A 27,170-nucleotide genomic window follows, 5' to 3' on the forward strand; every position below is an offset into this window, starting at 1 on the left:
GCTGTTTTTCAAGATACCAATAGCTATGCTTTTTTCAGCGGTGATGAACAAGAGCCTGCATGATGCAAGCAGCTATCTTAGAAAGGTATAATCTGTCTTCAGAAAGTTTTGGCCGAGGTAGAGTTAGTGTAGACTATCAGCAATATTTAGATGAATACAATTTTAACATCATGGGGTTTTTTTCTGTATCTTCCTGTCCCAGGATCAAAACTGACCACTCACAAGAACTTCCCAAATAGAAGGTAACATTTTGCAGGAGAGAATTTCTCTTTAAATAAAAAATAGTTACTCAGTTTGTTGATTATGACAGCAAACTCTGTCTATTTGTAGTCCTTTAGCCTAGCTTATCTTTTTAAAGTACATCAAAAGAAACACTAATTTGTTGTTACTGTGGGTTTGGTTTTTTTTTTTTTTTTGTTTTTTTGTTTTTAATTATTATTATTATTATAACTTTAAATGTCTGTGAAATTCATTCTCACGTGCTTTCTCTATGTGGAAAGAAGCGTTTAATTAGTAACTGCTGGAGCTTTTAAAAGCTCATTCCACGCTTACTATGTTTATCAAAAATGCAAATTTTGCTAGTTGATAGTAAAGTCTATACAAGAAATGGCTTTTTGTTTTGTCGCAATGAACAAGCAATGTTAGACACCAACATATTTTAATATAACAACAAAAGTGAGGCAGTGGATGACATAAGCAGATGATAGAATGAATCAAACATTCTATCTGCTCTGAAAGCTCAAAATAATTATCCTGACTGAAAAAAGCTCTGGTAGTAGTCCCCTAACTTTGTAATACAAGCAGGACTTATTTTGGTCACAAATGAATTTGATTTATAGCTTTTGATAATGAAACTTGATTTCAAAAGCAACACTTCTGCTGACAAAGTTGAATATGAATAAGGCTGTTCTCAACAAACTTACTGAAAATAGAGAAAAATTGCTTAGAAAGAGCAAAAGAGAGGCAAATTTTCTGTACACTGAAGGGGTTGAGGTATAACTTTTATAATCCTCGTGAATAGAATGTTCCCTAAATAGAAGAATGTAGGTAGACTGACTGATGGGGCTATGTAGCAGTCATGAGTGGGGTTCCTGCTCTAGCCTCAAAAGTGATTTCAAGGAACAGAAATAGAACAATGCTATTTTATGGTGTGTCTGTTCACAGAATTAGTGTATTTGGTCGTGCAGAATTGTCATGAAAATGTACCAATCCGGGCATGTAATTGTCTTACCGCCTCCCCCCCTCCTTCCACCTTTGCTGTGAAGAAAATATTGAAATAATGTTATTGGTAGCAGTGAGTGGTTAAAATATGGTATCTTATCTGTGATCTTAAAAGTTTTTCTTAATACTTATACAGCTGTGTGTAAGGCCCGATATTTATTCAGTGAATGGAGAGGTGTATCGTATTTCTATGACGTACCTTGATGTTTAACAAAGAAGCATTGAAAAATTTAGTCATCGATCAGGTGAAGATCATGTTATCCTCAACATTTATAAAACATGACTTCTTGTCAGAGTAGGCAAGTAATTTTTGGGTACTAACATGTTTTAATATAGGACTTAAATGAGGCAGCGGGTGACCATTAGGTACAGACAGTAAAATGAATCAGCTGCTCTGAAAGGAACTCAGCTATGTTATGCATGGGTCTAGTAGCACAATGCAGGGCTCTTTGACATGTACTGCAGTACTTCTGGCTAAGAACTTCTCTGAACATTAATTTTTGGGGCTAAAATACTGAACGTCTTTCTCTGAACACTTGCATGTAGTGACAAGCGTTTGCCAGTTTCTTCAATTTTAGAAATACATACTAAGAAATTATGTGGCAGGATCTGTATGAATCCCATAAATATTTCCAGTTATACACATCTTTGCTAGGAACTCAGGTTCATTCTTTCCTTCCTGATGGAAAAATGGGATGCTCTGTTGGAAAGAACAGGTGAAAAGGAGATGCAGCTCAAGAGAAAAACAATTCTTTAGAATCTTCTTCTACCTGATCAAAGTTGCTAAATTTTTACAAGAAGTTAATGAAAACCCCTTTGAAACTAAAATCTGCCATGTAGGCACTGGAGGAACTAATTTCTATCACAATTTAGTAGTGTAGGATTAATATCATGTCTACATATTCTTTGCCCAGAATCTTTCCCTTCAGAATAAACAGAATGGAACTGTTTGTGGGGTACATATCAGTGAACATGTAGCTGCATGAATCATAGTGAATGATGGAAGGAACTACAAAATAAGAATGATCATGTGTATTATTACTTAATTTGAAATATGAAAAAAGTCATACTCTCGAGATTTTTGATCAGGTACTCATGATTAATGGATGTTTTAGTCCTTGGTCTCTTTGTTTCATTTCCTGTTCTGTAATAATGGACTAATAGCGCCTGCTCATCTCACAGTAATATTGTAACATATTCATTAACTTTTCTGAAGAACTTAGAAAATGATAGTGATGAATACTGTAGAAAGCCACGTTAAAAATTAATTCAGCCTTGGGAAAAGGGTTTGTGTAGTGTGTAGTAAATGAGGCATGAGCCCAACACTAAGTACTGAGCACAGAACAAAGTGTTGAATAGCTGTCCATTTAGAGTGCACTCACCCAAAAATAATTCACATGCAACCTTGATTGTAGTGGTTCATTTTACAGTCTTAATATTCCTCTTTAACATGCCTTTTTGTATATAGCTTTATCAGTGTTATATTACATATATCCATTTTTAAAAATAATAGCATCATTGTTTATTCTTAGGGAGTTTTAGTGACACTCAGAATTAGTGAAGTAGAATTTCAAATCTCTCACAGTTTCTGTCGAGACTTTGTTCTTTTGGGAATATTCTTGCATTATAGAAAACACAGTTTAGTTTTAATATAAAAGCTTAAATATCAGAATAAGTCTTCTACCCATTGGATGTGAACAGAAAACTTCCATACTATCCATATAGAAAGTCATGGGTTTCATTAAAGAAAGAGCTCAGTTTCTTGAAAATTAGCAGTAATATTATGATTAAATAATTGCTTTGAAAATTATTTTCTCATTTAATTAAATGGCTTTCTTTGCCTGATTATTGTTGTGTTCTCACATGTGCTTATTACTGACATTTCGAATTGATTTTAATGATTTCTTTTGACAGTGAAAGCCATCAAGAGTTTTGAAAATTTTGAAATAGAGATATGGAAAAGCTCAATAACCATGAGTCCTTGCTATGTCTGGCTACTGCTGATGTTGGGATTATATTGTGGTCTTACATTCCAATGCTCTTTTTCTATTTTATTCAATAATTTTTAATACAAAACGAAGGAAGGGCTTGGGAACAGAAATTAGACTGTGGGACTCCTCCCTGCCTACTGAGCGCCTGTGTCATTTTACTTCCTCTTGGCTCTTTCCATCTATCTGCAAATTAAATCCTTTTTCCCTGGCGGCCTGAATCCTCCCACTGCTTCTCCTTTGCCTACACTGAGTTGACAGAGGCACATATCCTGCTAGACAAAAATAGGACTCAATTTTAATACTATTAAAAAGAAGGCAGCACACAACATGGTGGGATTTCTGCCAAGCACCATGCACATATCTGTGCTGAATTCTTCAGGAACTGAGCTTAGTATCTCATCACTGGGAAGGTTGCTTGGGGATGTTAAACAGCTCTAGAATACCCAGGCTGTAGATTCAAAGTACAGCCTGTGCTAAATTAACACTTGAGTTGTGGGTTTGTTTATTCAGGATATTTCCCAGGAAATGTTTTAGAGAAATTAGAACATTTAGACATTAAAGTTCAGAGGGGTTACAGATTGCACTCTAGCATGTGTCTGCTTAAATTGTGTCTGCTTGCCCTTTGAATCACTTGTATCTTCCATCAGATTTGAGATGAAGAGCTGGACTGCAGAGCAAACATGCCATGCGTTTTACAGTCATTTGTACCAGCCCAAAGTAGAGGAGATTACTGCTGTTATCGTGTGATAGTGTCTCGGTGACTTTCTCTTGCTTGTTAGCATAAGGAAATTCTGAACATAAATGTTAAAATACATTAAAAAAAAAGTAAAAAAAAGTTGTAGGCAATGTGAGCATGAAGGATATTGATGGCGTACAAAAGTGAAGTGCTGCATACTAAAAATTTACTGAAACAATCTAAAGCTAAAATGAAAGTGCATATTTCCAGTGGATTGGAGATGTATAGGAAAACAAGTAGCTTAAGATTTATCTCCGCATTTCAGGTAAATCATTTTTCAGGTAGTGTTTTAAAAATTAAAGAATACAACAGTCATTCCATAAAGTCATTAACATTTCTTTCATAGTTAAGACCCATAGTTAAGAGAAGAATTTATGCAGCGCTCAACATAGTTAACTACCTGGTCTATTTAGAAAATCATTATAGCTAATTAACACTTTGTGAATTAAAAACGTGTTGAGAATTTAGTTTAGGCTGAAGAAAAGTGTTTTCAACAAAGGGTGGGATTCATAACTGAGTTTCAAAAACATATATTTTTGAAGCTTTTAAGCTTCAAATGTAAAACCAAATGTAACATGATACGTGGAAGGTATCTTAAGAGAAACCATTACAAAGATTACACACACGGCTTTGGTTTTTCTTACAGAAAAATCAAACAGTTGACCAAAAAACCCAAAACAATTGTATCAATTGTAATTCTAGAGAACCAAGAACGTTATTCACTGAAATAATACTCTTAGTTTGGATATTGCCTTTTGAATCATAATTGTTATTGGTAATATTTTTATTTCTAACACTTTTTTTACAGAATTCTTGTTGGTTGAATTTATTTTGTTTTCAGAGCTCATCAGATTTTAAAAGTTTTGCAACCTTCTTGTTTGTGTAGATCCAGTAGTTGAAAATGGTTGCTTTTATCAGATGTTGGTTCTATGGTAGTTTGGTATTTGGTGTGTGTATGCTTTTATTTCTTTCATCCTATGCTATGTATAAATACTGAGAGATTGCTGAATTTCTCTATATCTGTGATACAGATTTATTTCCTGATTTAAACAATCTGTTCTGCATGTGTTTTTATAAACAGAGGCACTTAGGAAATGTATTTATCCAAAGGGTAATAACGCTTATGGTTGACTTGATAAAAATTTACAGTAGAAACAAAAATACATGCAGTAAAGTCTCAGGCATTTCTGAATTCCTGATTGTAATCATACGTAGCTATATATCAAAAGTATGCATTAAATGTACATTGAATAACAATTCAGCTATTACCGGTTTAGCTATTTATGCCTTTTACTATTCAGAGCGGATCATATTATGCAATTAAATTTTACTTAAAATTTTGTTTTTATTTACATGATAAGCTGTCTAGACTGAATGGCATTGTGAATTGGGAAATACAGTATGATGTACTGTGTAACTGCTTAGTTTATGGGTATTTACAATATGTTAGCACAGATTATGTATTAGGTATTACATTCAGGATGAGGTTTGGCAGCGTGAAGTAAAGCTGCCTGATTCAGTCTGGAGAAGGAAGCCTATGAGAGAGTGGAAGTAGAATAGGACCCAGATACAACAGAGGAGTGACTTCTTTGAAACTCTTTTTAATTTCTACTCTCACTTTGAATTTCCTCTTACATTAATTCTTCTAATTTATATTCTAATAAAATCTAGTTTCATGGAATCTATCCAGGCAAATTTTGCTCAAAGTTTTGGCTCACTATGAAAACAAACCATTCTCTAGGCTGTGAGAGAAAATAAACTTAATTCTTTAGCAATCTGAATACTGCGAAAGAATGTTGCTAAGCATCAACTCCTTCATTTGCTTCTGACGTCATTTGCACTGTTGTGTTATGTAAATACAATAGGCTCTGCTCTGTTGTGGTTTTTAGCATTCCAGATGTCTTTCCTGAATTGGAATAATCTGTGAAGGGACATACTTTTGTTCTGCAGCATCCATGTGGTGGCCAAGATAGGTTAGGTTTGTCCCTCTGTACTACTGATCCCTCTGGAATAAAAATTTTTAGTTTTTTAAGATTTGAAGTTTTTAAAACTTGTGTGCTTCTTTTGTATGGTTGGGATACAAGAGCCTTATATCTAGTCTCTATTTTGTCTTATGATGAGATCTTAAGTGAGATGGCTGCTGGTCTTTCTGTGCTTAGAGGAAGACCATGGCATTTTGAAATGGTCATTTTGTTGTGAAAAATAAAGCATATCTTGTTCTGAAGGCCTATTTACACAGCATCTTGCATCTTGTAGCCTTTGAAGGAGCCAGTATCCCTGTAAGAATGCATGCTGTGGTGCTAATCCACCATACACTTACAGCAATTTACAAGACATCAGTATTTCCACCTCCATGTTGTCTGGTTCAAGAGATTTTATCAAGGCTTTTTTTGGCCTTGCTACTCATGATTATTAAAAACTAAGTGATCTGTTTAATAGGGATCAGTCTCTGCTTCCAGTCTTTTGTTGTTCTGTTACCTCTGTATGATAGCTGCAATGATAATATTCCTATTTTGATGTGGTACATTGTTACTAATAAACTCAATGAGACTTTCTTAATGATATTTATGTAGTTATAGAAGTATTATGTCCATACTGTAAAATTTAATAATTATTCACATTTCACTTGCATAAGCTGAAAATGCATGATCAAAACTCCTTACCTAAGTTTAATGTTAAGATCAACTTATTTAAATAACTGAAATTTGTTGACTGGTAGTAGGTAAAGTGGACTTCTCAATTTCCATGGTCATGGTAACTCCTTTCATGCATCTCTTCTTATTTTCTTTCTTTGCTCAGTGGAATAAATAGTTACTATATTCTTTAATTATTAGGATGATACAGTGGGCTGTATTCACACTTCACTGATCAATAGGCTTTTTTTTCTCCTTGATTTCCCATGGGATACAAGAGTGTATTTTTCTCAGATTGTGTGTTGCTGTAAAAAAAAAAAAAAAAAAAAAAAAAAAAAAAGGTGATATTCAGCATTAAGCAAACTGTTGAGTCCAACAAAAGGCTGATGTGGCTTTTTCCTTCTTTGACTTAATCTGTCACTCTCTTTGTATTTACTGATTTTGTGTTTATCATTACTTTTAAAAAGTTATTGTTAATATTTTGCTAGTGTGGTTTTGATAGCTAGTACAGTGTCATCAAGAGACAGATCAAAATAAGAGTATGGCAATCACTTTTTAGTGTCTAGCGTCAAAGATCGCTTGGGCATGTATCTTTACACTTATAAGGTTCACTTTATTTCCAGTGATAGAGAAAAAATCAGAATCTTTTGATGCTTGTAGGACCATGGTGATTAGGTTTACAAAACTTCTGTTAGGTCTTAAGATATTTGCCCTAGTAAAATAGCATTCAAGATCCACCCTGCCCACCTTTGGCTCTTGACTGCTGCACAAGGATTATTAAACTGCTAACACAATTCATGTCTCTGGGGGCTCTTGTGATTCTTGACCATCTGGTTGTCCTGAACAGTGCATGCTGGGGTTCTCCACAGCTGTCTCTAAGATGCCATGCAGTTGCCCTTGTTGATGAGGTCATCTAACTAAAAACCTGCTTCACACTGATAAATACAGCCTCATTTACCCCTGGAAATTCCTTTTCAGTCATTACTGAATATATGACCCTACTAAGACTTAATCTACTTCCTCCACCTTCAAGAACTCCATTGGTTGTCTCTAAATCTCTGTCTTCTGCCTCATTGCAATCATTTTGTTCTCCTTTCAGGAAGGGCTAAGTATGACTTGGGTCATCTGAGGGTGCTCCTTTCTCCCTTCTGCAGTTAAGGCAGCTTTAGTTGGCCATAAGAAGAGCACTGTTGGGATTGAGTAAAGGAAATTGTATGGGTAGAAACAGCATAGCAATTTCTTGCCTGTGTTACTTTAATAGGTTGAATGAAAAATTTGTAGAACAAATGTCATTTGGGAGTAAAATAAAATGAGTCTATGCTACTGCTTTTTTCTCTTGTATGGAAAGTTTATATCACTTGCCATTTAGAAAATGGCTTAGATTTCTGGCAATTTAGAACAGATATGTTAAATGATTTCCATTCAGAATTCCACTGTGCTGCTTCACTATTAACAATGTTATTTGCTATAGTATCATACCTTCAAACTATGTTATTTTATGGTAGATGTAAATTTTTTTCCCCAAAACTTTAAACCTACTAATTCTAAACTGTGATATAGTAATGTAGCTATGTAAACCATTTTACACAAACACAGTAAAACTTATGACTAAAAAATGATAATACTTGAAATATTTCAAACATAATATTTGAATAACTATTTCAGAGTAACCTTAGGGAACTGGTAACACTCCAGCAACACTTGATGTTGTATTTTGGGATCAAGGGATGATGACTCTGTGATAAACTCAGTTTCTTAATTTAGTTATTTTTTGTCTTTTTTTTTTTTTTTTGGTCATTGCTTCACTTAATATTTTTTATAGCTTTAAGACATTGCATAGTCCCAAATATTTATACAGTGGAATGCATATGACTACATCTGACTTTATGATTTAAAAAATAAAAGGTAACATTAAAGCTTTTAGGTAATCACATATTATTTTACCTATGTATGAACACTTGTTTCTGTTTTCTTTCTACATTCTCTTGTGCCCACAGACAGCCTGTTGATTGATTACCAATTTACCTTTAGCTTATTACAAGAAGATGATCGTCATCACACTGCCATAAACTTTATAGCAAATCCAGAACAGGTGAGAAAATATGATTAGTTGTAGTGATTAAGATTTTGGTTGTATTTGATCACAGTGATAGGTCTATCAAGTGCCTATAAGGCATTAGAAAGATTCCAGAATTTTATGTAAACTGATAATATTCCTGTGCGTTCAGTAACATTTTTTGTAAATTCTAGATCAACTAGTTCAGATCAACTAATATTCCAAAAATGTATCAGCTGGTTCCAATCTTGTTGCTCCCATGAATGACAACTTGTAATGTCGTGCTGAGTTGAATTGAAGGAGTATACTCTTCAGTGAAAGAATGTTTATTAGCAGATGGAAAAGATAATTTCTGAATTGTAACTGAGATGTGTTTTTATGCCATGCATTTTTTAATTTATTTTTGCTAAGATAATTATTTCATGACTTGAATCCCAATCTGAAAAGAAAGCTGATGTATTGTGTGCTTATTTGTGACCCATCCATATCAAAGCAAAAGAGAGTACTGCTTTTGCCTCTGAAGACTTCTTGTTACAGTTTCTGTTTAAACTTCCATTTGGAAGAGGAGTGGAATATTTGTTTCTGCGCACTAAGGCTATATTCAATAGATTCTGATATATTTTGTTAACCTCAATTTTGTTTATTTACTTTTGTTTACACAGTCAAATAAAAATTTGGATATTTCAATTAATGCATCAAACAACTTCAACCTCAATATTACATGGTCTATTGGTTCAACTGGTAAGGATGAATTTTGGTATGATGTCTTTTTCCCATATGATTTAATGATCCTTTAAGCTGTTTTAACCTGATTGTCTTTTTGTTGTTCATTTTGATAATAAAACTTTACAAAATCTATTCTTTTGCCATTATCATTATGCCATTATTAATTATATTATTTAAACCTCAGATGATAATTTGCAATCTGAACAAAGCTTCATTAATATGTTAACTTTCTCTCCTATTCAATTAAAATTACTTTGGTAGGAAAAGCTTGTAGCCTATTTAAATTTTTTAAATGACAGTGTTATGAAATGCTGTGATTTTAATTAAGATAAATTGCTTCCTCAACTACTGTAGAGACCGAGATTTTAATTTCTTTGTTTCAGTGTTCTAGCTAAAAATTTAATTATTAACCTTAACATTGATATCAAACAATAAAGTTCTTCTGTGTATGCTGATAAAAGGAGAGGCTTATCTATTTTTCTCCAACTTTCAACCCCATTACTCTTCTTTGTTTTAATAAGAAGGAAGAAAAGCTTTATTTAGACAGTTTCTTTGAATTGGTTGTATTGACTTTCGGAAAATACATCCAAGGAGAAGCATGACGATTACATGAAACTGTACCGCAAAAAAAATACAAAATTAAAAGGTTTTCAAGGAAGGTTTGGAGTCATAAATTTCTTCATCAATGTATTTGTGAAATATTCTAATATACTCCAGTCATCAAATTCTGTTACTTTAACATAGAATGAATCTGTGAGGCTTTTGTTGAAGTTGAATGTAAATTACTAGAGGTAACTTTTTTCCTAAATTTCATGCAACTTCTACCAGTTTTTTTTAATTCATTGATAATCTTTTGAAAACAGAGTAGGAGATTTAGTAGATTCTCTCTATTTATGAAATGTGTAGTACCGTAAAATTGTGATAAAGAGTAGTTAATGTAGAATGCTGAAACTGAAAGCAACTCAATAATCTAAGTTTCATTTGCCAGTTTACTTTCACACCTTTTATTATGATTAATAACTTTCATAAGTGTGTGTGCATATATATGTATGTTGTTTTTTTTTAGCTGGAACAATATCTGGAGAAGAGATTCCTGTTGTTTCTAAGGCAAATATTAAGGAGTACAGGGATAGCTTTTCTTGTGAAAAATTCAACTTTCGGAGCAACCCAAACATCACATTCTACGTCTATGTCAGCAATTTTTCCTGGCCAATCAAAATACAGGTTAGTACAACTGTTTTGCACTTATGAGCCTGTAAACATCTTACTTTCACTTGTACAGAAATGGTACAAATTGTATTTTTTGCTTGCTGTGTTATCTGTGTATATAAGTTGTATTTTGAGATGTGTTTTTTTCTTCCTAAAATGAATCAGACTTCAGATTGTCAGTTTTAAATCTGAAGTTAATATAATTGAGCATATACATATATTTTATAATCTATCTTAGTCATTTTGATATATATATATATATATAATGATAATATGCAAAATATGTATGTACATAGAAACTTATAAGTCATCGTGTGATGTATGTGATAGTTATGCATGTATATACCTAGGTGTTTGTGTGTAATTTTTTTACTAATCATTACCTTTCTTAGCTTTTGACTCTTTCAAAAATTGAATGTCTACACTGTCCTGTAATATCTCAAAGTTCAAATTTAACATTAGGTGCATTTGAGTAGAATTTGTATTCTTTGACTTCAATTGAATGAGTTTTGTTAAGGATTTTCAAGGGGTAGTAAAGTACTGTGTGGTGGCAGACTCAAACAAGTTGGTGCAGTGATGTATTGTTTCTTGTCTGGAAGATTCGTCGTATCTATAGGTACTGTTACTGTAGCTGCATTTGTAAATACTCTGCTCCTGCCAACCAAGAACTCTTTTTGTGGGTGACCGGTTTTTGGCTACAGCTAGACTTTTCTTAACCACAAACAGAAGCTGTAAATAAGTTTCACATCGTCAAAAGATGAAGTTACATAAGCTATTTACATTTATTTGTGCACTTTTATGCATAAAAGAGGTATTTTTTCCACCCACCAATCCCACTTCCCAAGGATAGAACAAGTTCAGTTGCTAGAGGGCCTTCCTAAGCAAACCCATGAAGCAATTTAAATTGTAAATACATTACCTGCCGATTTCACCTTGAAAACTAAAAGATCCCTCTATCATCACTGTAAGACAAACATTATTAAGGTGATGTTTTCTTATGATGACCAATCCTTTGTCAGATGTTGGCAAATTACATCTCCTTCCTATGCTGTTTCCACTACAGTATAACATCTTCATGGCAATGTGTTTAATGCTTGATAAAGATAATGCCTAATCAAGTTACATTCCTTTTTTTTTTTTTTTAATTTCTTTTTTTAAAAAAGTCTTCTATTTTTGTTTTTTTATCTGCCATAGATGCACAAATTTTGTTTTTATTTATTAATTTATTCATTAATTTTGAGGACTACTGGAAGTTCACCTGTCCCAGAGGTGATGGTGTTTGCCTATTGCATTCCTTTCCTGTACTGCTGATTTCTCATAAAACTTTCCAATATTATCTAAGTCACAAATTTTATGCTGAGGAAATGGAATGCTAAGGTTCATTTATGGAAAGCTTTAGGGTGAAAAAGTTGTCCTCTGTGTTTGCATTCCTAAATTGACAAGGTTATTATTTATTATTCAATATTTTCATGCTGGGATTTCTTATTCTACAAGGAACTATGTGAAGTTCACATTAGCTATATTGATTTCTTAGTTACCAGCATATGTGCAACAGATATGATACAGGAATAATGAGCATGGAGCTTTTCAGATAACACATTTTGTTTTGTATGTTACCTTTATGATTCTGTGTATAGTAGAAGTTTATTAGCCTTCCTATGGCTTAAGATTAAAAGAAGGTCATGGTTTGTCCGAATTCAGGGACTGTAAATTCCAAAGCCAATACTAACAGCACTTGTAACTCTAATATTCAGGACCACCGTTAGAATACCAGATTTCACTTCCATGTTGTTCAAAGGTGGCTGAAGTCAGTCTATTACTGTGTTAGAGAGCATTTGTTTAGAAGATGATAATCTTACAAAAATGATGTGGCTGTTATACTGATGACAGGACTCTTAAGGATTGTCCCTGGAGAGATACTGCTGATGGATTAAAATTTCAGTTAGAAGTAAGGTGTTTTTTTTTTTTCCTAGATAGTCTCTGAAGGTTTTCTAGCCAAATTAATGTTCCTGAATGATCCACCTTTGCTTTTCTGTGGTGATTATACAGCTAGCTTCATGTCCTGAGGGCTTTGGATGTCACAGGAAGCTGTCCGGTGCATAAGTGCTCTAGACACTGAACTGTATGTGCCATGTGACATCTGTGATCTGTATGTGTCACACTGCATTGGTCTGATCACTTTGGCTGAAAGCATAATGATATTTTATATCAACTCACCACTAAAGGTTTCATATTTCATCCTTTTAGAGCCAAAGAAATTACTATAGCTTCCATGAGAGGAATTCTATTTATACAAATAAGTAAGATAGCAAAATGAATTTTAGCACATGCTTTTGGTAGAGGGCTAAATACTCTCTTCAGTATGTCTAATGTTATTCAAATACAGTCTGAAAACTGGTGTTCTATATCTATGTTATTGGTTATGATTCGTGAAGAATAGGTTATATAAAGACTTTCTAAGAAAACAGAAATTGTGACTTTACTTCCCTTTTAACTGTTATATCAAGCTGTGTTCCTAATACATTTTACCGTTTTCTTTTTATTCCTCCTATGTTGGCACCAGAGTAAAGATGACTTGTCCTTCTCTGGGAAGGTTTTTTTTTGGGTGCTAAGGTTACTGCTCTTATCAATGCAGTTTCTATAGCAGAAGGACCAGTAGCCCTGTTCAAGTCACCTGTATTACCTCAGTTTTCACCTATACAAGAAAGAAAAACTGTACGTCCTGTCAGGTGGTTCTTTATGTGGATAGATGGCTTACCATTGCTTCAGGTACATTTTTGATTCCTGTTATCTTTTCAGAAAATTTGGATTCTTTCTCTAGTTTTTAGCAAATACCTGGTGACTCTAACACAAAATACCTTCTTTTGAAATGTGATTTCCTGCCTTTGAAAAGTGGAAATGGGAAGGTTGTGTTCATGCAGCAACTTCCTGAAGAAATGTTGATCTGTGGTAATTCTTCATCAGCAGCTTGTTACCCTGTGACCCATTTTGTTGTTTGTTTTTTTTTTTGTCACTGTTAAGTCTAATGATGATCTAAGAATCTAAGCTCATAAATTACTTGCCAGCCATGGTTGAATAAGACACATAAGCTGTATGCATCTAGCTGTAGATGTCCCTGTTCACTGCTGGGAAGCTGGACTAGATGACTTTTGAAGGCTTCTTCCAATGATTCTCTGATTCCATAATCATCTTATCTGTTACATTAGTTTATGCATTTATTGAGAGGATATGTGTATAAAGTTTCTTTGTTATGAGAGACTTCAAGTATTAAAGTAATTGGACATGATTTTTCATCCAGATTCATCATCTCTGTGTTAGGCATTCTGAATTCTAAGAGTAACACATTTTTCATAGTTCCGACCCTTAATATGTACTGATGTTTTATATCTCATCTAAATAGGGATCCATCAGAAAATGCAGTTATCTTAAATTGGCTAGATTTGCAAACAGAGTATGTGGCAAGACCCCATCACTTTCTTCTGCTCATTTTTATTTTATTTTGAGAGTAGATGTAATTCAAACTCTGCTGGTAATAGAATTTCAAGGCTGTAGCATTTATTGAAAAGCAATAACTCAGGATTTAGCCAGCAGCTGTAATAATGGTCAGCAGTCCCCAAAGTAGCCAACAATCATAAAGCTTGGGCTTCTGACAGCTATGCAAATATTAATAACAATAATAACAGTATGTTGTTCAGTCTCTGGAAACTAATTTTATGGCAAAAGATTTTCATTGCTGAAGTTAGTAACATATTTTTCTTCTTTTTCTTTAGTTGTCCCCATAGTTGGTAAAGTAACAAGTGCTTGAAGCAAGCAAATCCCCTTCAGATGCTGTCCTGACTATCTGGTTGATGACATTCATCCCAAAGGATGGCATTCCTGCTTTTAGATCATCTGCTTTCATGCCCCTTTACCTTTTCATAAGCGTCAGCTGTGTAAGTCTGATCTCACCTTGTGCCTAATCAGCTGCATTTTCTTCTAAACAGTTTCTGTTGCTGTGGCACAGGGTATACCATCATAATTACAGCTGCTCAGTCCTTCCTGCCTGTACCATCAAACTGTCAGCTGTCAGTTATTAACTTGACCAGCTCAGCTGTGTCTAAGAATGATTCACACAGTTACTAAGACTCTGGGGCAAAAAAGAAATCCTCAATAAAAAGCAGAAGGTAATAACTGTTCAAATAGTTATTTTCTTTCCTTCTTAAAGTGTAAATGGAAGATTCATAAGTGTCAGAATTTTAATTGGAAGGGTCAACTTAAACTGTAGGGTTCAGCATCAACAAGAACTGCCTGCCAAGATTAGGTTTAGGTTTGTAAGAAAAAAATCCAAACAGCCTCATTCTTCATTTTTGATCAAGGAATACTTCATCTCTTATGTGTTCCTGTAATATATTCTGCAGGATTGTTTTTGTGGAAAACTATCTTTGCCACTCTGTGTAAGTTTGTATGCAAGAGTACAATACAATGAATGATGGTGAAGGTTTACATTCCATTTGGATGCAGCACAACAAATCACTGTAATGGCTATTTATTTATGGTATTTATTTATTTAATGAGGAAACCAGTATTTTTCCAGCTTAATGGCTCCTGTTTCACAATTGATTTTCTTCCTTTTCTCAATAGCCTGAATGTACCAACCGAAGAAGTGGTTTAATGTAAATCAAGAATCTTATCTAGCTTTGTAATAAAATTTACTAAGTGTAGCACACTTTTATGTTAACTTTCTTTGTTTTGTAGTTCACTGAATTTTTAATATTCATGAGTTGTAAAAGCTGTAAAAACTGGCAGGAATTGCCATCAGAATTTACAACAGTAGCACAATCCTAATTACTAAATTAACAAATTAATATCAGAGCTTTTTGTGGTTTAGGACCTTTGCAAAACTTGGGAAAATGTGTGTGCTTCCACATGGAGCTGTGCTTGTACACAATGTCTTTCCATCAGTAACTGCGTACCTAAAACTCCAATCTCTATGATTTATGGTGAACAATTCGATTTCTAAGTGCATTAATGGTTTTCATAGAGGCTGCTGAGTAACCGTGTATAGCTGTGTGTGAAGACACTATAATTCTTGAAACACTGAACAGGCATTGATGATGAAGTGGATGCATTAGTTTTCAGAATCGCTTAGATATTAGCTTCCAATAAATTTAAAATCCCTCTTGAAATGGGGTTTGAAGGTAATATACAGAGAACAAAAGCCTAGCAAATCCACCAAACAACCTCTTAGCTGTGTTTTTGCAAGGTGTGTGAAATTCTTTGGGAGAACAGGGAGAGAAGGCATCCTGTATGTCATACTGAGTGGTAAGACTTGAGATGGCTGAAGTATAGTCTAAAATGTGAATACATGCATAGTTTTATTTTTCACTAAGAATGTCCTGTTATTTTTCACTAAGAATATCAGGATAGATAATAGTAATAATAAACACTTGTCTATGCAAATTCTCAAGAATTGTATGTAAAAGTCAAGGAGCTTAATGTGCTCAGATTAGGCACCATATGATATGTTCTAGAATATGAAAGAAGTGATGTGAAATTATGGGGAAAAGGCAGGGGTCTAGGACTGGAAAGTAGTTATTTATCTGAACATAAGACAGAACTTATTTGCAGAACAGGTTTAGAAGTGTATAATACCTTGAAAGATATTTTGAAAGATTATATTATTGTATTTTAACATTTTCTCAGTTTTTATGTCCTGACTGTTTGCATCAAGATGGACAGTAATAGAATTAGTGATGGTGAAGTGCTGTTGAAGTGGGTAAGGACTGAGGAGTAGTAGGAATGTATTGATGCAAGGAAACACTACAACAACAGGATGCGTGGAACTACTTATTCCTTGAAATGCGAATTCTCAAAAACTAGACTTGAGGATTCAGATGCTTAGCATGTAGATTGATGACCTTAGGAAATGTTATTAGAGTCTAATAGGACCAGTTAGAAAAAGTTAGCAGGCTTTACCAGTGGGAAGAAAGATTCACTTACAAAGTAACTGCACGCTTTCAGGGCAGTACAGTTATAGAAGTGAGTGCAACTGTAAAAATAGATGATTTTATGGACTTAAAAAAAGATACACATTCCTAATTCCTAGTACTGTTGTTTTAGAATCTAATGAGAGAGCTCTTCTGAAATACTTCATGCAGTTTTGAACCTCTCTTTTTATGGATGAACTCAAACTAGAATGTTTTGAAACTAAACTGTTGGCTAGGAAAATCAGGGATTTTTCCTCAGCAGGATGGCTTTTTTACATAGCAACTGAGACTGAGAGAAGTTATATACTTGGGTAAATACACACTGAAATATGGAAGTTATATATATGAAGTAGTATGCAAAACAGTTAAGAATTATAAATTTGTACTAGAAATTGAAAGATAATGTTTAACTTTTGAAAGAACAAAGTCCTAGACAATATCATAATGGAACAAACAGCAAAATTAATCTGCTTCTGTTAGATCTTAATAGGTTTATGTAAGCTGCAAACATATATGAGTGCAACTGATGTGATGCTTTATAAGTGAACAGAACTTTGAGTTGAAGATATGGTGTAAAGAGCCTTTATAGGATGACATGATGGGAAACTGTTATATTGAGATCCTATTTAAAGCCACTTTTAAAAATGGTTCTATTGATGTTTCCCCCCAGAATATTTCTCCAGAATAACTGCTTATTATATGAAAGAAAGAAATAAATGAATAAACCATGGATCCTACCATGAGGAGATATTATTGTTTCAGGTATATCATAAAAGGAAGATGCAGAACCGGGCTTACAAGAATGTGGATATAAAGAAATAGTTTTCAGTAGCAGATTACATAGCTACTCATGGTACATTTGCATTTCAATATTCTGCCTAAGTGGTTCATCTAATTACCTTTCTGAGCATGAAAGACTGGAAACATCACATTTGTATTATAGAAAAAAGCCTGGAAATTCAATTTTATATCTTGTGTAGGATTATTTCTTATATCAGATTAAAATATATTAAAAAAATGTTTTCATTGTTTCTCAGCTCAAAGTAAATAGAGTATGTTCTCTAGAGTTCCAAACAACTCCTGAATTCAAAATACTATTAAAATTGAAATCAGCATGTGGAGGCAATGTGGAGGGTAGAGACTTGGGATTTACTTTTAATATTAGATTCTAAAACTAAACCCCATTTTGTTTTTTCAAAATTAGAGATGAACTATTTCTGTGTCATGGTTACATTGTTAAAGGTATAGCTTAGAAGTGTAATTATTGCATTAAATAAAGGACAAAAATTGGGAACCAGATAACGCACTGTTATGCTAACTACAATTAACTTTTTCTTATTGTACCATAAACTCACTAGTTCTTGCCTTGGAAAATTGCCCCTCTATAATATCAATAATTAATTTTCTTGTAGCCTCAAGGCCAATATAGTGGAGAATATATTACAATATGATATAACATTTCCCAAAAATGTAATATGCCCACTCCTGAGAATATCCAGAATTATTACTTAAATGAGTTTTCTGATGATTATCTTCATTTTTAAGAAAAATGGTAGAACTGCTACAGTTTGTTTTATAGTATACCAGAACAAGTTTGCTACCCATATTGTGCAAGCTTCTAGACTACTCCAATGCATGTAAATATTAATTTAATTACTTAATATATTTATTTTTCCAGTCACTCTAGAACAGGTATAATATCAGTCACCAGGATATCAGGGAAGCACAGAATCGTAGGGTTGGAAGGGACCTCTGGAGGTCCCTTCATTGAGTCCAGTCCATTGCTAAGGCAGGTTTCTTTTTGTAGGTTGCACAGGGAAGCATCCCAGGGGTCTGGATGCCTCCATATAAGCAGATACCATAGCCTGTATAGGCAGCTTTTGACACATTAAACATAGCTGATATAACTGTTTTTTCTCAGAAAGCAGAAGCACTGTTAATAGTTCAGCTCATGATTTAAGGGAAGCAAAACAGCCAATTAAGAGATAATTAGTCCTCAATGATGCATAGTTTTAATCGGTGTGTAATTTGAATGTCTGAGATAAGAACTCCTGTAACTGATTTGCCAATTGTGTCAGGTTTTCTTTTCCAGACAGGCCAGGACACAATCTGCTGGCAGATGTATAATACATTAGACATGTATAGATATGGTATTTGGTTATAAAAATAATCCCTCTGTTATGTTTAGCAAGTAGATACTGAGATTTTTTTCTGTAATTTCAATTTCTCTTATCTACTTGAGTAAATGATAGAACATTTAGAATTAAATAGCAAATATTGCTTAAGGTAGCTTTTAATGGTTTACTTTTGATTCACTATAGGAGAAGAAATCATCTTGAGATTTTGCAACGGAACTATTGACAGTGTAGATATGTGTTTTTAAATCATAAGGAGAAAAGAACACTTTAAGGTTCTCCCTAAAAAAACACATCTTTTGTTGAACTGTAGAAGCCTATAAAGGCTGTGCACAGTGGCCCACACAGAATAATTTCGAAGTAAATATTTGGCTTATAGGGAATCAGAATGGCAGTAGGATTTGCGTCCTATTTATCATGACTGTTGTTTCCAGAAACCTTAGTTGCCTTCTCTAGCCAGGATTTTATAGTTGTGAATAGATTACTGTATTTTACATTTTTCTTTAAGTTTCAATTTATGCCTAACTGGACCGAATTACATTTTTTCAATATTCCTAAATAAACAAAATTTCAGCAGCCAAAGTCAACTTAAAAATTCCAGTGTAAGATTTCTATGAAGTAGACTTCTTTGGGAACTCCACATCTGCTCAGTCTTGTGATATGATGATCCTGATCTTTATGCTGTCTATCTAATGCTAATATGGTTTGAAATGAACTCACCAATGTGTTAAGATGTGAGAAGGTCGAGTCCACAAATGTCATTCCTCTGCAGCATTCAGATATTAGCACAATGTTGGGCAGAATCATGAATCTTCTATAGTGAGAAGACCGAAAGGCAGATAGTGGGGAGGGGCTGTGCTCTGTCACAGATTGCAGTGTGAATGCTCACTTCTTTAGACTCTGTAAAAAAGTGTTAGGTCTGTGATTCTGTTTATTTTCAGGACCTGCTGCTTATTAGTTCTCATTTTAAAATGTTGTGAGGGTTCTCAATTTATGTTAATGATGCCATTTTTATAATCTCTCCTGAATTTTCTGTTATCAGGAAGCTATATTTTGAAGAAACAAAATGCCAACTTGGTTTGTATTAGATAAACTTGTTCTGTGCCCTCAGAGAGGCAGTGCAAATAACTCTATTAGGCACAGATAGCCACCAGGAAATTATATTAAACAAGGGAGTGGAGAGCTTTTGGGTCATCTGTTCCCTTTCTTTATTTCTTTTTTCTTTTTCCTTTTGAAGTCTGAGTGTAAGTACGTTAGTTACTTGTCATTACCTTTTCATGTAAGCATTTGATTTCATTGCTACCTTGGTGTTGTATCTCATAGATGATAAATCTAGAAGGGGCTGCTATGATCGTATAATCTGAAATGAGACATAAACCAAAGCATAGGCTTTCCCAAATTAATTGCTGTTTGAATTAGGCCATATATTTAGGAAAAAAAAAAAAAAAAAAAAAGAGATTCAGACTTGGCTTTGGTGTTCCTAGAAAGGGAATATGTGTTAGATACCTACTGAGTAGTTCTGACTGTTAATCATTGCACTGCTTAAAAACATATTTTTCATTGTAAGTGTGGCTTTTTATGCACCACCTTGAAATATAGTTTCATGCTAGAGAGAAGAGCTTGTGCTGTTGTAAATATTTATCATGTACTCCATCACCATTTCTTTAGTATTTCTCCAGTCTTACTGTCGTTCTTGTGGCTTTTCTGTTAACCTTCAGTATCCTTTGGGATTTAGGGCTGTTAGAACTGGATATGGTTTTCCAAGCGTGATTGCATCTGTTTCAGATACAGAGGTAATTGTGTTCTTGAGGGGACATCTTCAGCATCTCCATGGGCCATAAAATGATGCTGGAGAAACCAAAGCAACCTCAGCACCTCCTTTCCTTCACTGTCTTATTACGACTCCTCTCCAGCCTTTATAAATGTTAAGTATTTTCATCCATAATGTCAGGATTACTGCAGTCCTTTCATCATGGCTTTTATTTATCTACCATTATCCTGTCTGTTTCTCTGTGTCACTGAGTACAGAATAGTGTTGTTATGAATGATCTTCTTCATATCTTGACTGCACATTTGCAGTTCCAAAGACAGTTTTTTATTACTTTTACCTTTCACCTGTTCTGTTGTGGAGATGGCATGGTTAAAGGGACCTATGATCTTCACTCCCTCAGTATACCATAGTGAAACTTGATGATTTTTAATTTCCAGTTACTGCCAAAAGCTTTAACTAACAGTAGAAAAAGTAGATATAAGAGTTTCACAGTGCTTTATGTTAGAAACGTGTTTGTACAAATGCGAATCACTGTTTGCAATTACATTTCACATTGTTTAATTGAATTCATGCCATATTGAAATCATGTAACTCTGGTTTCTCAAAGTATGGCTGTTGCCAGAAGGATTAATGAAATGTTTGGATATATAAACAGGAAAAATATCCAGAAGGAGCTGAAGTTCTGTTAGTTTTGTGTTGGCATGCCAGTTGGTGGGACTGAGTCAGGAAATGGTCTGTGTGGGTATGAACTGGGGAGTAGCAGTTGCCTCTGAAAATGTGTAGGATGTACTTAGTACAAAATACTTGTTTTGGACACATATGTTCTATGGTTAATAAAAGGTATTTTTAGATTAAAACGCTCTATAAATTTTACTGTTCTGTTCCCACGCTATTATTTATTCTGCTTGCACTTTACGTTTCCTCCTGCATTTCATTCTGTTATCCCCTGATAACCTGACACAGAACTGGGGAATGTGAATCTTCTGGCTTTCTTTTCCTCTGATTGACTTTCATTCTTCTTTTAATTTTTTTAAATTTTTGTTTCACGATGGTCTCATTTTACTTTCTTAGCTTTTCCTTTTATTATTATTCTTCACTGTGACAAGAAAAGTACTCTAGACTGACATTGTTACAGATTGCAGTCTTGTTAAAATTGCCGTATTAACTAGCAGTCCATGTAGCGAAAACCAATTCAAGCTGTCAGATATTGTCAAATGAGTGGGATAAAAGCTGTTTGTATGTATATGGAATCATCATTACTGCTTTGTCTTGTAATACTATTTTTTGGAAACTTTGAATTGTTTTCATTTAAGGTAATTTTATTTTCCAGCAGTAGTGTCTAAGAAATTGTCTGCTGCACACATAGAGTTATACAATAATACTTAATTTCACTGATAAAGTTTTTTGCATTAATTAACTTTAACTGAAATGTTTCAAATCAAGTATCTTCATCACAGAGCACAGAATTCACTTACAATGGCTTTGGAATTTCTGAATCTGAGAAACAGAATACTTGATACTGAGGGAATCTCCAAAGGTCTCTGGTCCAACTACTCACTCAGGGCAGGATCAACTTCAAAAGTAGATCAGATTGTTCAGATCACTGACAAATGACATCTTTTATTCAGAATTTCTCATGATGCAGTTTGTCCACTGCATCTAATTCTTTTCCTCTGCATCTTTATAAAGAGTCTGGCTCTGCAACCTACCTGTTATATGGCTGGAGACAGCAGTGAGTTTCCTTCTTTGACCTCTCATGTGACATGTGACATTTGTTACTGTGTGAGCTCAGTGAATTTGCAAAATACCTTAAGATCAAACTCAGGATTGCAATTCTGCTCCAACCCTGATTCCCTCCAATGCCAAAAATTTCAAAATAATGAAAATGGCCACAGATCTTGAGATTATTATTTGAATTAATAAGACACCTAATATTAGTGCAAGATGGATTATTTTGGTATTTATCCACCTGCTTGGTCTCTTGAGCTCCATTTTTAAATCTAACTTCTTGGAGAGAAAAACCCTTATTTAAATTGTGCCTGTAGGGATGAATTAGCAAATGATAGACCACATGGTTCTCTCTGAAGAAGGACACAGTGTCTTGCAACTTTTACCAATTTTGCAACCAATTCTTGGTTGCAAGCCACATGCATTGTACATAGATTAACATATGAAGTACCATATCAGGTTGTTTTTTTTTTTTGTTTTTTTTTGTTGTTTTTTTTTTTTGTTCTTCAACTGTTATCTTACCTCTGCAGGCTTAAACTATTGTGATTTTTTTTGCAAATGTAAATGTACATTTCTGGATTGAAAAGTTTAAGATTGCTGATGTTCACAAAGTAGGGATTGAAAATAACAAGTATGAACTGCATTTCTTCTGTAGCAGCAATAGAAAAAGGGGCAAATAATGTAAAGAAGAGTTGAAACATTATTATTATTATTTTTTTTCTCGTTACTGTTGCACTTCAGAGTGAGGACATGTCAATGGAAGAAGTATTGAACTTTTCAGTTCTGCTCTCTTTGAGGAAATACTCTTGCTACACTCCTTAATAGGAGCATGGTGTAACAGTGTAACTGAATCCCTGCGTCCATGACAAAGTGAAGGTATTCAGTGGCATTCTTTAAAGTGTGAATATAACAGATATGTTTTCTGCCCTGAGGAACAACACTTTTGTGGTTAAGTCCTATGTGCATCGGTACTAATAGATTTTTTCCTTAGCTCTTGCTTTCTCTTTAGGAGTTAGAAAGGGGGAAAAGTTATTTGATTCATATAATACGTGTATTAACTACTGTTAGCTAGTAACGCTTTTTTTCTTGTAGAATGATTACACTGTTTTTTTTTTATTTTATTTCTTTTTCTTTTTACTAAACTAATAACACTTCATTTATATTCTACGTGCATGAACTGCAGAACTTCATTTGTTTTGAAAATCCTTTTCAAAGCTGTGTTCATCTGTGGTAAGTCTAGTGGTAGTAAAAAAAAAAATCAATTGCAGCTGTATTATTTGCAAAGTAATCAATTCACTTCTCCAGTCTAACTAGAAGAAGCACCCTGAAGAGCTGGAAAAACTGCACTAATCCGCTGTGCTTGGATCTTATCTTTGTTTCATTGTAAAGACAGATACTCATCTGTTTTCATCTACTGGCTTTAAATTTTGTTTAGAAGCCATACAAACAAGGGCTACTTGAAAACTTGGACATAAATTACCTTACTTTTTTTATGATCCTCTGTTTTATCTGGTCTTATTTTGCCACTTCTCATATTAAGTGATATGTTCATCTTTTGTGTTAATTACTGTGACCCTAACAATGTCACAAAGTACATGTTTTTAAGCATAGAAGGAATACATACAGAAAATTTTCAGTCCTTGCGTTTTATGAATAGTAACCATTATTCTAGCCAAGATTTGATTCTGCTATTAATATTTCCATTAGTATATTCTGAACTGTCTTTTTCTTCCCTCAACTTCAGTGTGTATATGATTTACAAAAAGCATAGAGATACAAATCTTATGAGCTGAACTCCAAGTTTTGCAATTACACAGGGTATGTCTAAATCATATTGTTAGTGGCCTTACTGACATATTAGTAACATAGGCTAAAGTCTGGAAGAGAACTTTTCTGTTGTCAAGGTCAGGTTACCCAATATTACAGGCAAAAATTTTTCCCTAAAAAATACATTTATTTACTATCTGAACTTTGTATGTTCTCAGAAAGTTCCTTCATTTCAAACACAGATGTAGTCATTTTTTTAAGTACATATTTGTTACTGTGCATCCACTTCTGTGGCTTCAGTAGTTCTTTGTTATTCCTGTTTTGTTTTGTTTTTCTTAACCATTTTTTGTATATTTATACATAGCAATCATATTCCCTATCAGCCTTTGAATTTCCTTGCTAAGCAAACTCTGTTCTTTGCCTTTTGTAAGATTCATGTTCTGTTCACCTCCTGGCCAACCTGGTGGTTCTTCACATTCAGTTTGAATCAATCTTTGTATAGAGTGACAGTGAACATACAGTTATTACTCTGTCAAGACATTGTTTTGCAGTTAGAAGAATAAATTGCACACTACTATTGTAATCTTTAAAATTTCTGTTACTCCATTATGTGCTTCATGTTCCATTTGTGCTTTATTATACTTTTTTGAGCTTGTTGACAAAGTTTGAGTAAGTTTCTTTACTTACTTTACATTCCATGCATGTTGTAGCAGTCAAATGTAGAAGAGATGGGACTTTCAATTAAAGAAAAAAAAAAAAAAGTGTAAGAATTTTCCACGCAATTGATCTCATTTGAAGTGACACTTTCAAGTGATACTCTGCTGTGATAGGCTTTAATCTCTTTAAGCAATCATTGAAGATGAGTTTATTTGTCATTGCAGTGGTTGGAGTCTTTGTCATCCTAGTGCCATACATACTTTTGAATTTACTAATGCACAATCAGATTATTCCTGTAGTTTCATTCACAGTGATAAACTACATTGTAATATGACATTAAGCCATTAGTTTCTATTCAGGACCATTTACATGCTTTCTCTGATAGTATGTGTACCGCATTACTGGGGCTGCACTGACTGGATAATGTGCTTCATATGTGACTTTTTATTCTGTGGAATACTCTACTGCTTAAATACTTGTTCATAATTTTAAAACCAAGTTTCATGATATTTAAATGTTAACTTTTGTTTGACCTCAGTCAGTATTGTAAAATCAATCAAATTACAAAGGAAAGATATTTTCTTTTCATTTTTATATTTTCAATTTAAATTTACAAATATACAAGATACAATACTGACAATGCATTTTAACTTTAATATTGTGTCAGGTGTGCTAAGGTTAATTGTGTTTTCCATCTCTAGGAACTTACTTGTAAATGTTATGTCAAGTCCTAACATTTCTGGAGTTTAAAGTTCGATTTTTGTTAACAATGTGTTACTAATAAGCCTTTTAAATCTTACAGTGTACAAAAAGTAAATTGTTATTTAAATGATCATGCTAAGTAATTTTACTTTTAAAATGTTATTGCTAGACTGACAAGTTTTATGCTAATACTGTTAAAAAATAAATCAGGATACAAATGGAACACAATGAAAATGCATACAAAGACATTAATGAGATTTAGTTCCCTTGAAAAACATTGTTTTAAGTGGAAGGTGTAAACCAATCCTTTTACACTACTTGGCTCTTTCTGGTTTCAGCGTGAGAGTTCAGAGGATAGTAAAAAGTGCAAGGCTATGAAGAAAATGACTTAACATGCTGAAGTGTTTTCACTTGTTAATCATGTAAAGGAAAGATTTAAAGGATGATGTTGCAGCCAAGCAGCAAAAATTTTTGACTGAAGGAAATAGATGGAGAGAGCTCTAGAGGAAGAAATGAGACTAAATATCACTTAGTGAAATTTGTTAGACATATGAAACTAAAAGGTGGCACGGGAATTTTCTGAAATTTGGGAAATCAGTGATTTTTTAAAAAAGGTTTGTAATTATCTCCCTGGGTAGGTTTGATTATTTGCAAAAGAAAGTATGTGCCACCTGCTGTACTTGCTGTGCTTTCATGATGTTTTGAGATATCATTTTCCTTTTTTTTTTTTTTTCAGTATTCCTTGGTGATTTTGTTTCCATTTTTGCTGTGATTGTTTTTTTTTATTAAAAGTGAGATGACTCCATTGGTGTCTTCCAGATAAAGGAATGTAACCATTCAGAGATTCTTCATTTATACTTCTTTGCAACAATAGAGAGAAAACAGTAACATAGAAGAGGAGCGTTTATGTTTTTTAGGCTGTTAAGGACCAGTAACTCACACTTAAAAAATAAAATTAGAAGTTTGACATAATTAAACAGTAATTACTAGAAGGAAGTTAATAGTCTTTGAGAAAGAAGAATTGAATTGGTCCATTTTTCAGCTTTGGAAGTGTGAATATTTTAAAAATAAATGAAATTGATCTTTTACCTATTGACTCTTCTTTCATTGCCAGTTCATTGACACATACAGCACTGAGTTCCACAAGGAGCGATGATACAATTGGTTTAGTACATGCTCCTTAATTGAATTACCCTGCTGCTCAGGGAATGGATAAATTGCTACAACGTTCTGTTCTGAGGGTTGTTGGAGTTTTTTTAGAGATTTATTTTTTCTTCTGTATGTTTTGTTTTAGGAATTAAAAGAGGTTTGATAAAATAGAGTTCAGAATTGGCTAAAGGCATCATAGAGCTTGTTTTGAACAACGATGTCATTGCAGTCTTCGTTCTGTGATATATTTTAGGAACTTTAGGTCAGTGTTTACTGTTATTTGTGGTTTAATCATGTAGATATAGTTTTGAGATACCAGTACTACTAGACTGGAATTGAGAGTTATGAGTTTTTAATAACAGTTTTTTGGTGGTTCTTTTTTTTACCTGAGCATTTTTTTTGAATAGAGTGTTTTTCTTGACCTCATAAGGTGAATATTAATATTGTTTTTGTGCAGATTATTTGACTTTAAACCACTGATAATAATGTTTTGTTATTAATCAGGCTGTGTTCTCAAAGCGATTAGTTAATCACACAAATCAAGGAATCATAGAATGGTTTGTTTTAGAAAGGATCGTTAAAGATTGTCTGTTTCAGCTCCCCTACCTCCTAGGACAGACTGCAGAAAGAAAGGCACATCGTTATGCCATAGGTGGGAAGTTTGTGAGTGTGATTGGGATGTATTTTAAATGAGTTTAAATTTGCCATTATTTTTGTATTTAA

At 33.7% G+C, this 27,170-nt stretch overlaps 1 protein-coding gene across 6 annotated transcripts in view; it reads left to right on the forward strand.

The window, feature by feature from the left end:
- ATRNL1 (attractin like 1) overlaps positions 1 to 27,170 on the forward strand; it is a 396,494-nt gene that overhangs the window by 132,107 nt on the left and 237,217 nt on the right. For all 6 annotated transcript variants that reach the window (XR_004307737.1, XR_004307736.1, XR_004307738.1 and 3 more), the window contains exons 22-24: positions 8,579 to 8,673; positions 9,300 to 9,378; positions 10,430 to 10,587. Coding sequence is in view for 3 of the 6 variants with exons in the window: in XM_032445435.1 (XP_032301326.1) it covers positions 8,579 to 8,673; positions 9,300 to 9,378; positions 10,430 to 10,587 (332 nt within the window). In the remaining 3 variants the exon portion in view is untranslated. The remainder of the gene's footprint in view (positions 1 to 8,578; positions 8,674 to 9,299; positions 9,379 to 10,429; positions 10,588 to 27,170) is intronic.

The sequence above is a fragment of the Coturnix japonica genome, chromosome 6, assembly GCF_001577835.2.
Source record: "Coturnix japonica isolate 7356 chromosome 6, Coturnix japonica 2.1, whole genome shotgun sequence".
Classification (NCBI taxonomy): Eukaryota; Metazoa; Chordata; class Aves; order Galliformes; family Phasianidae; genus Coturnix; species Coturnix japonica.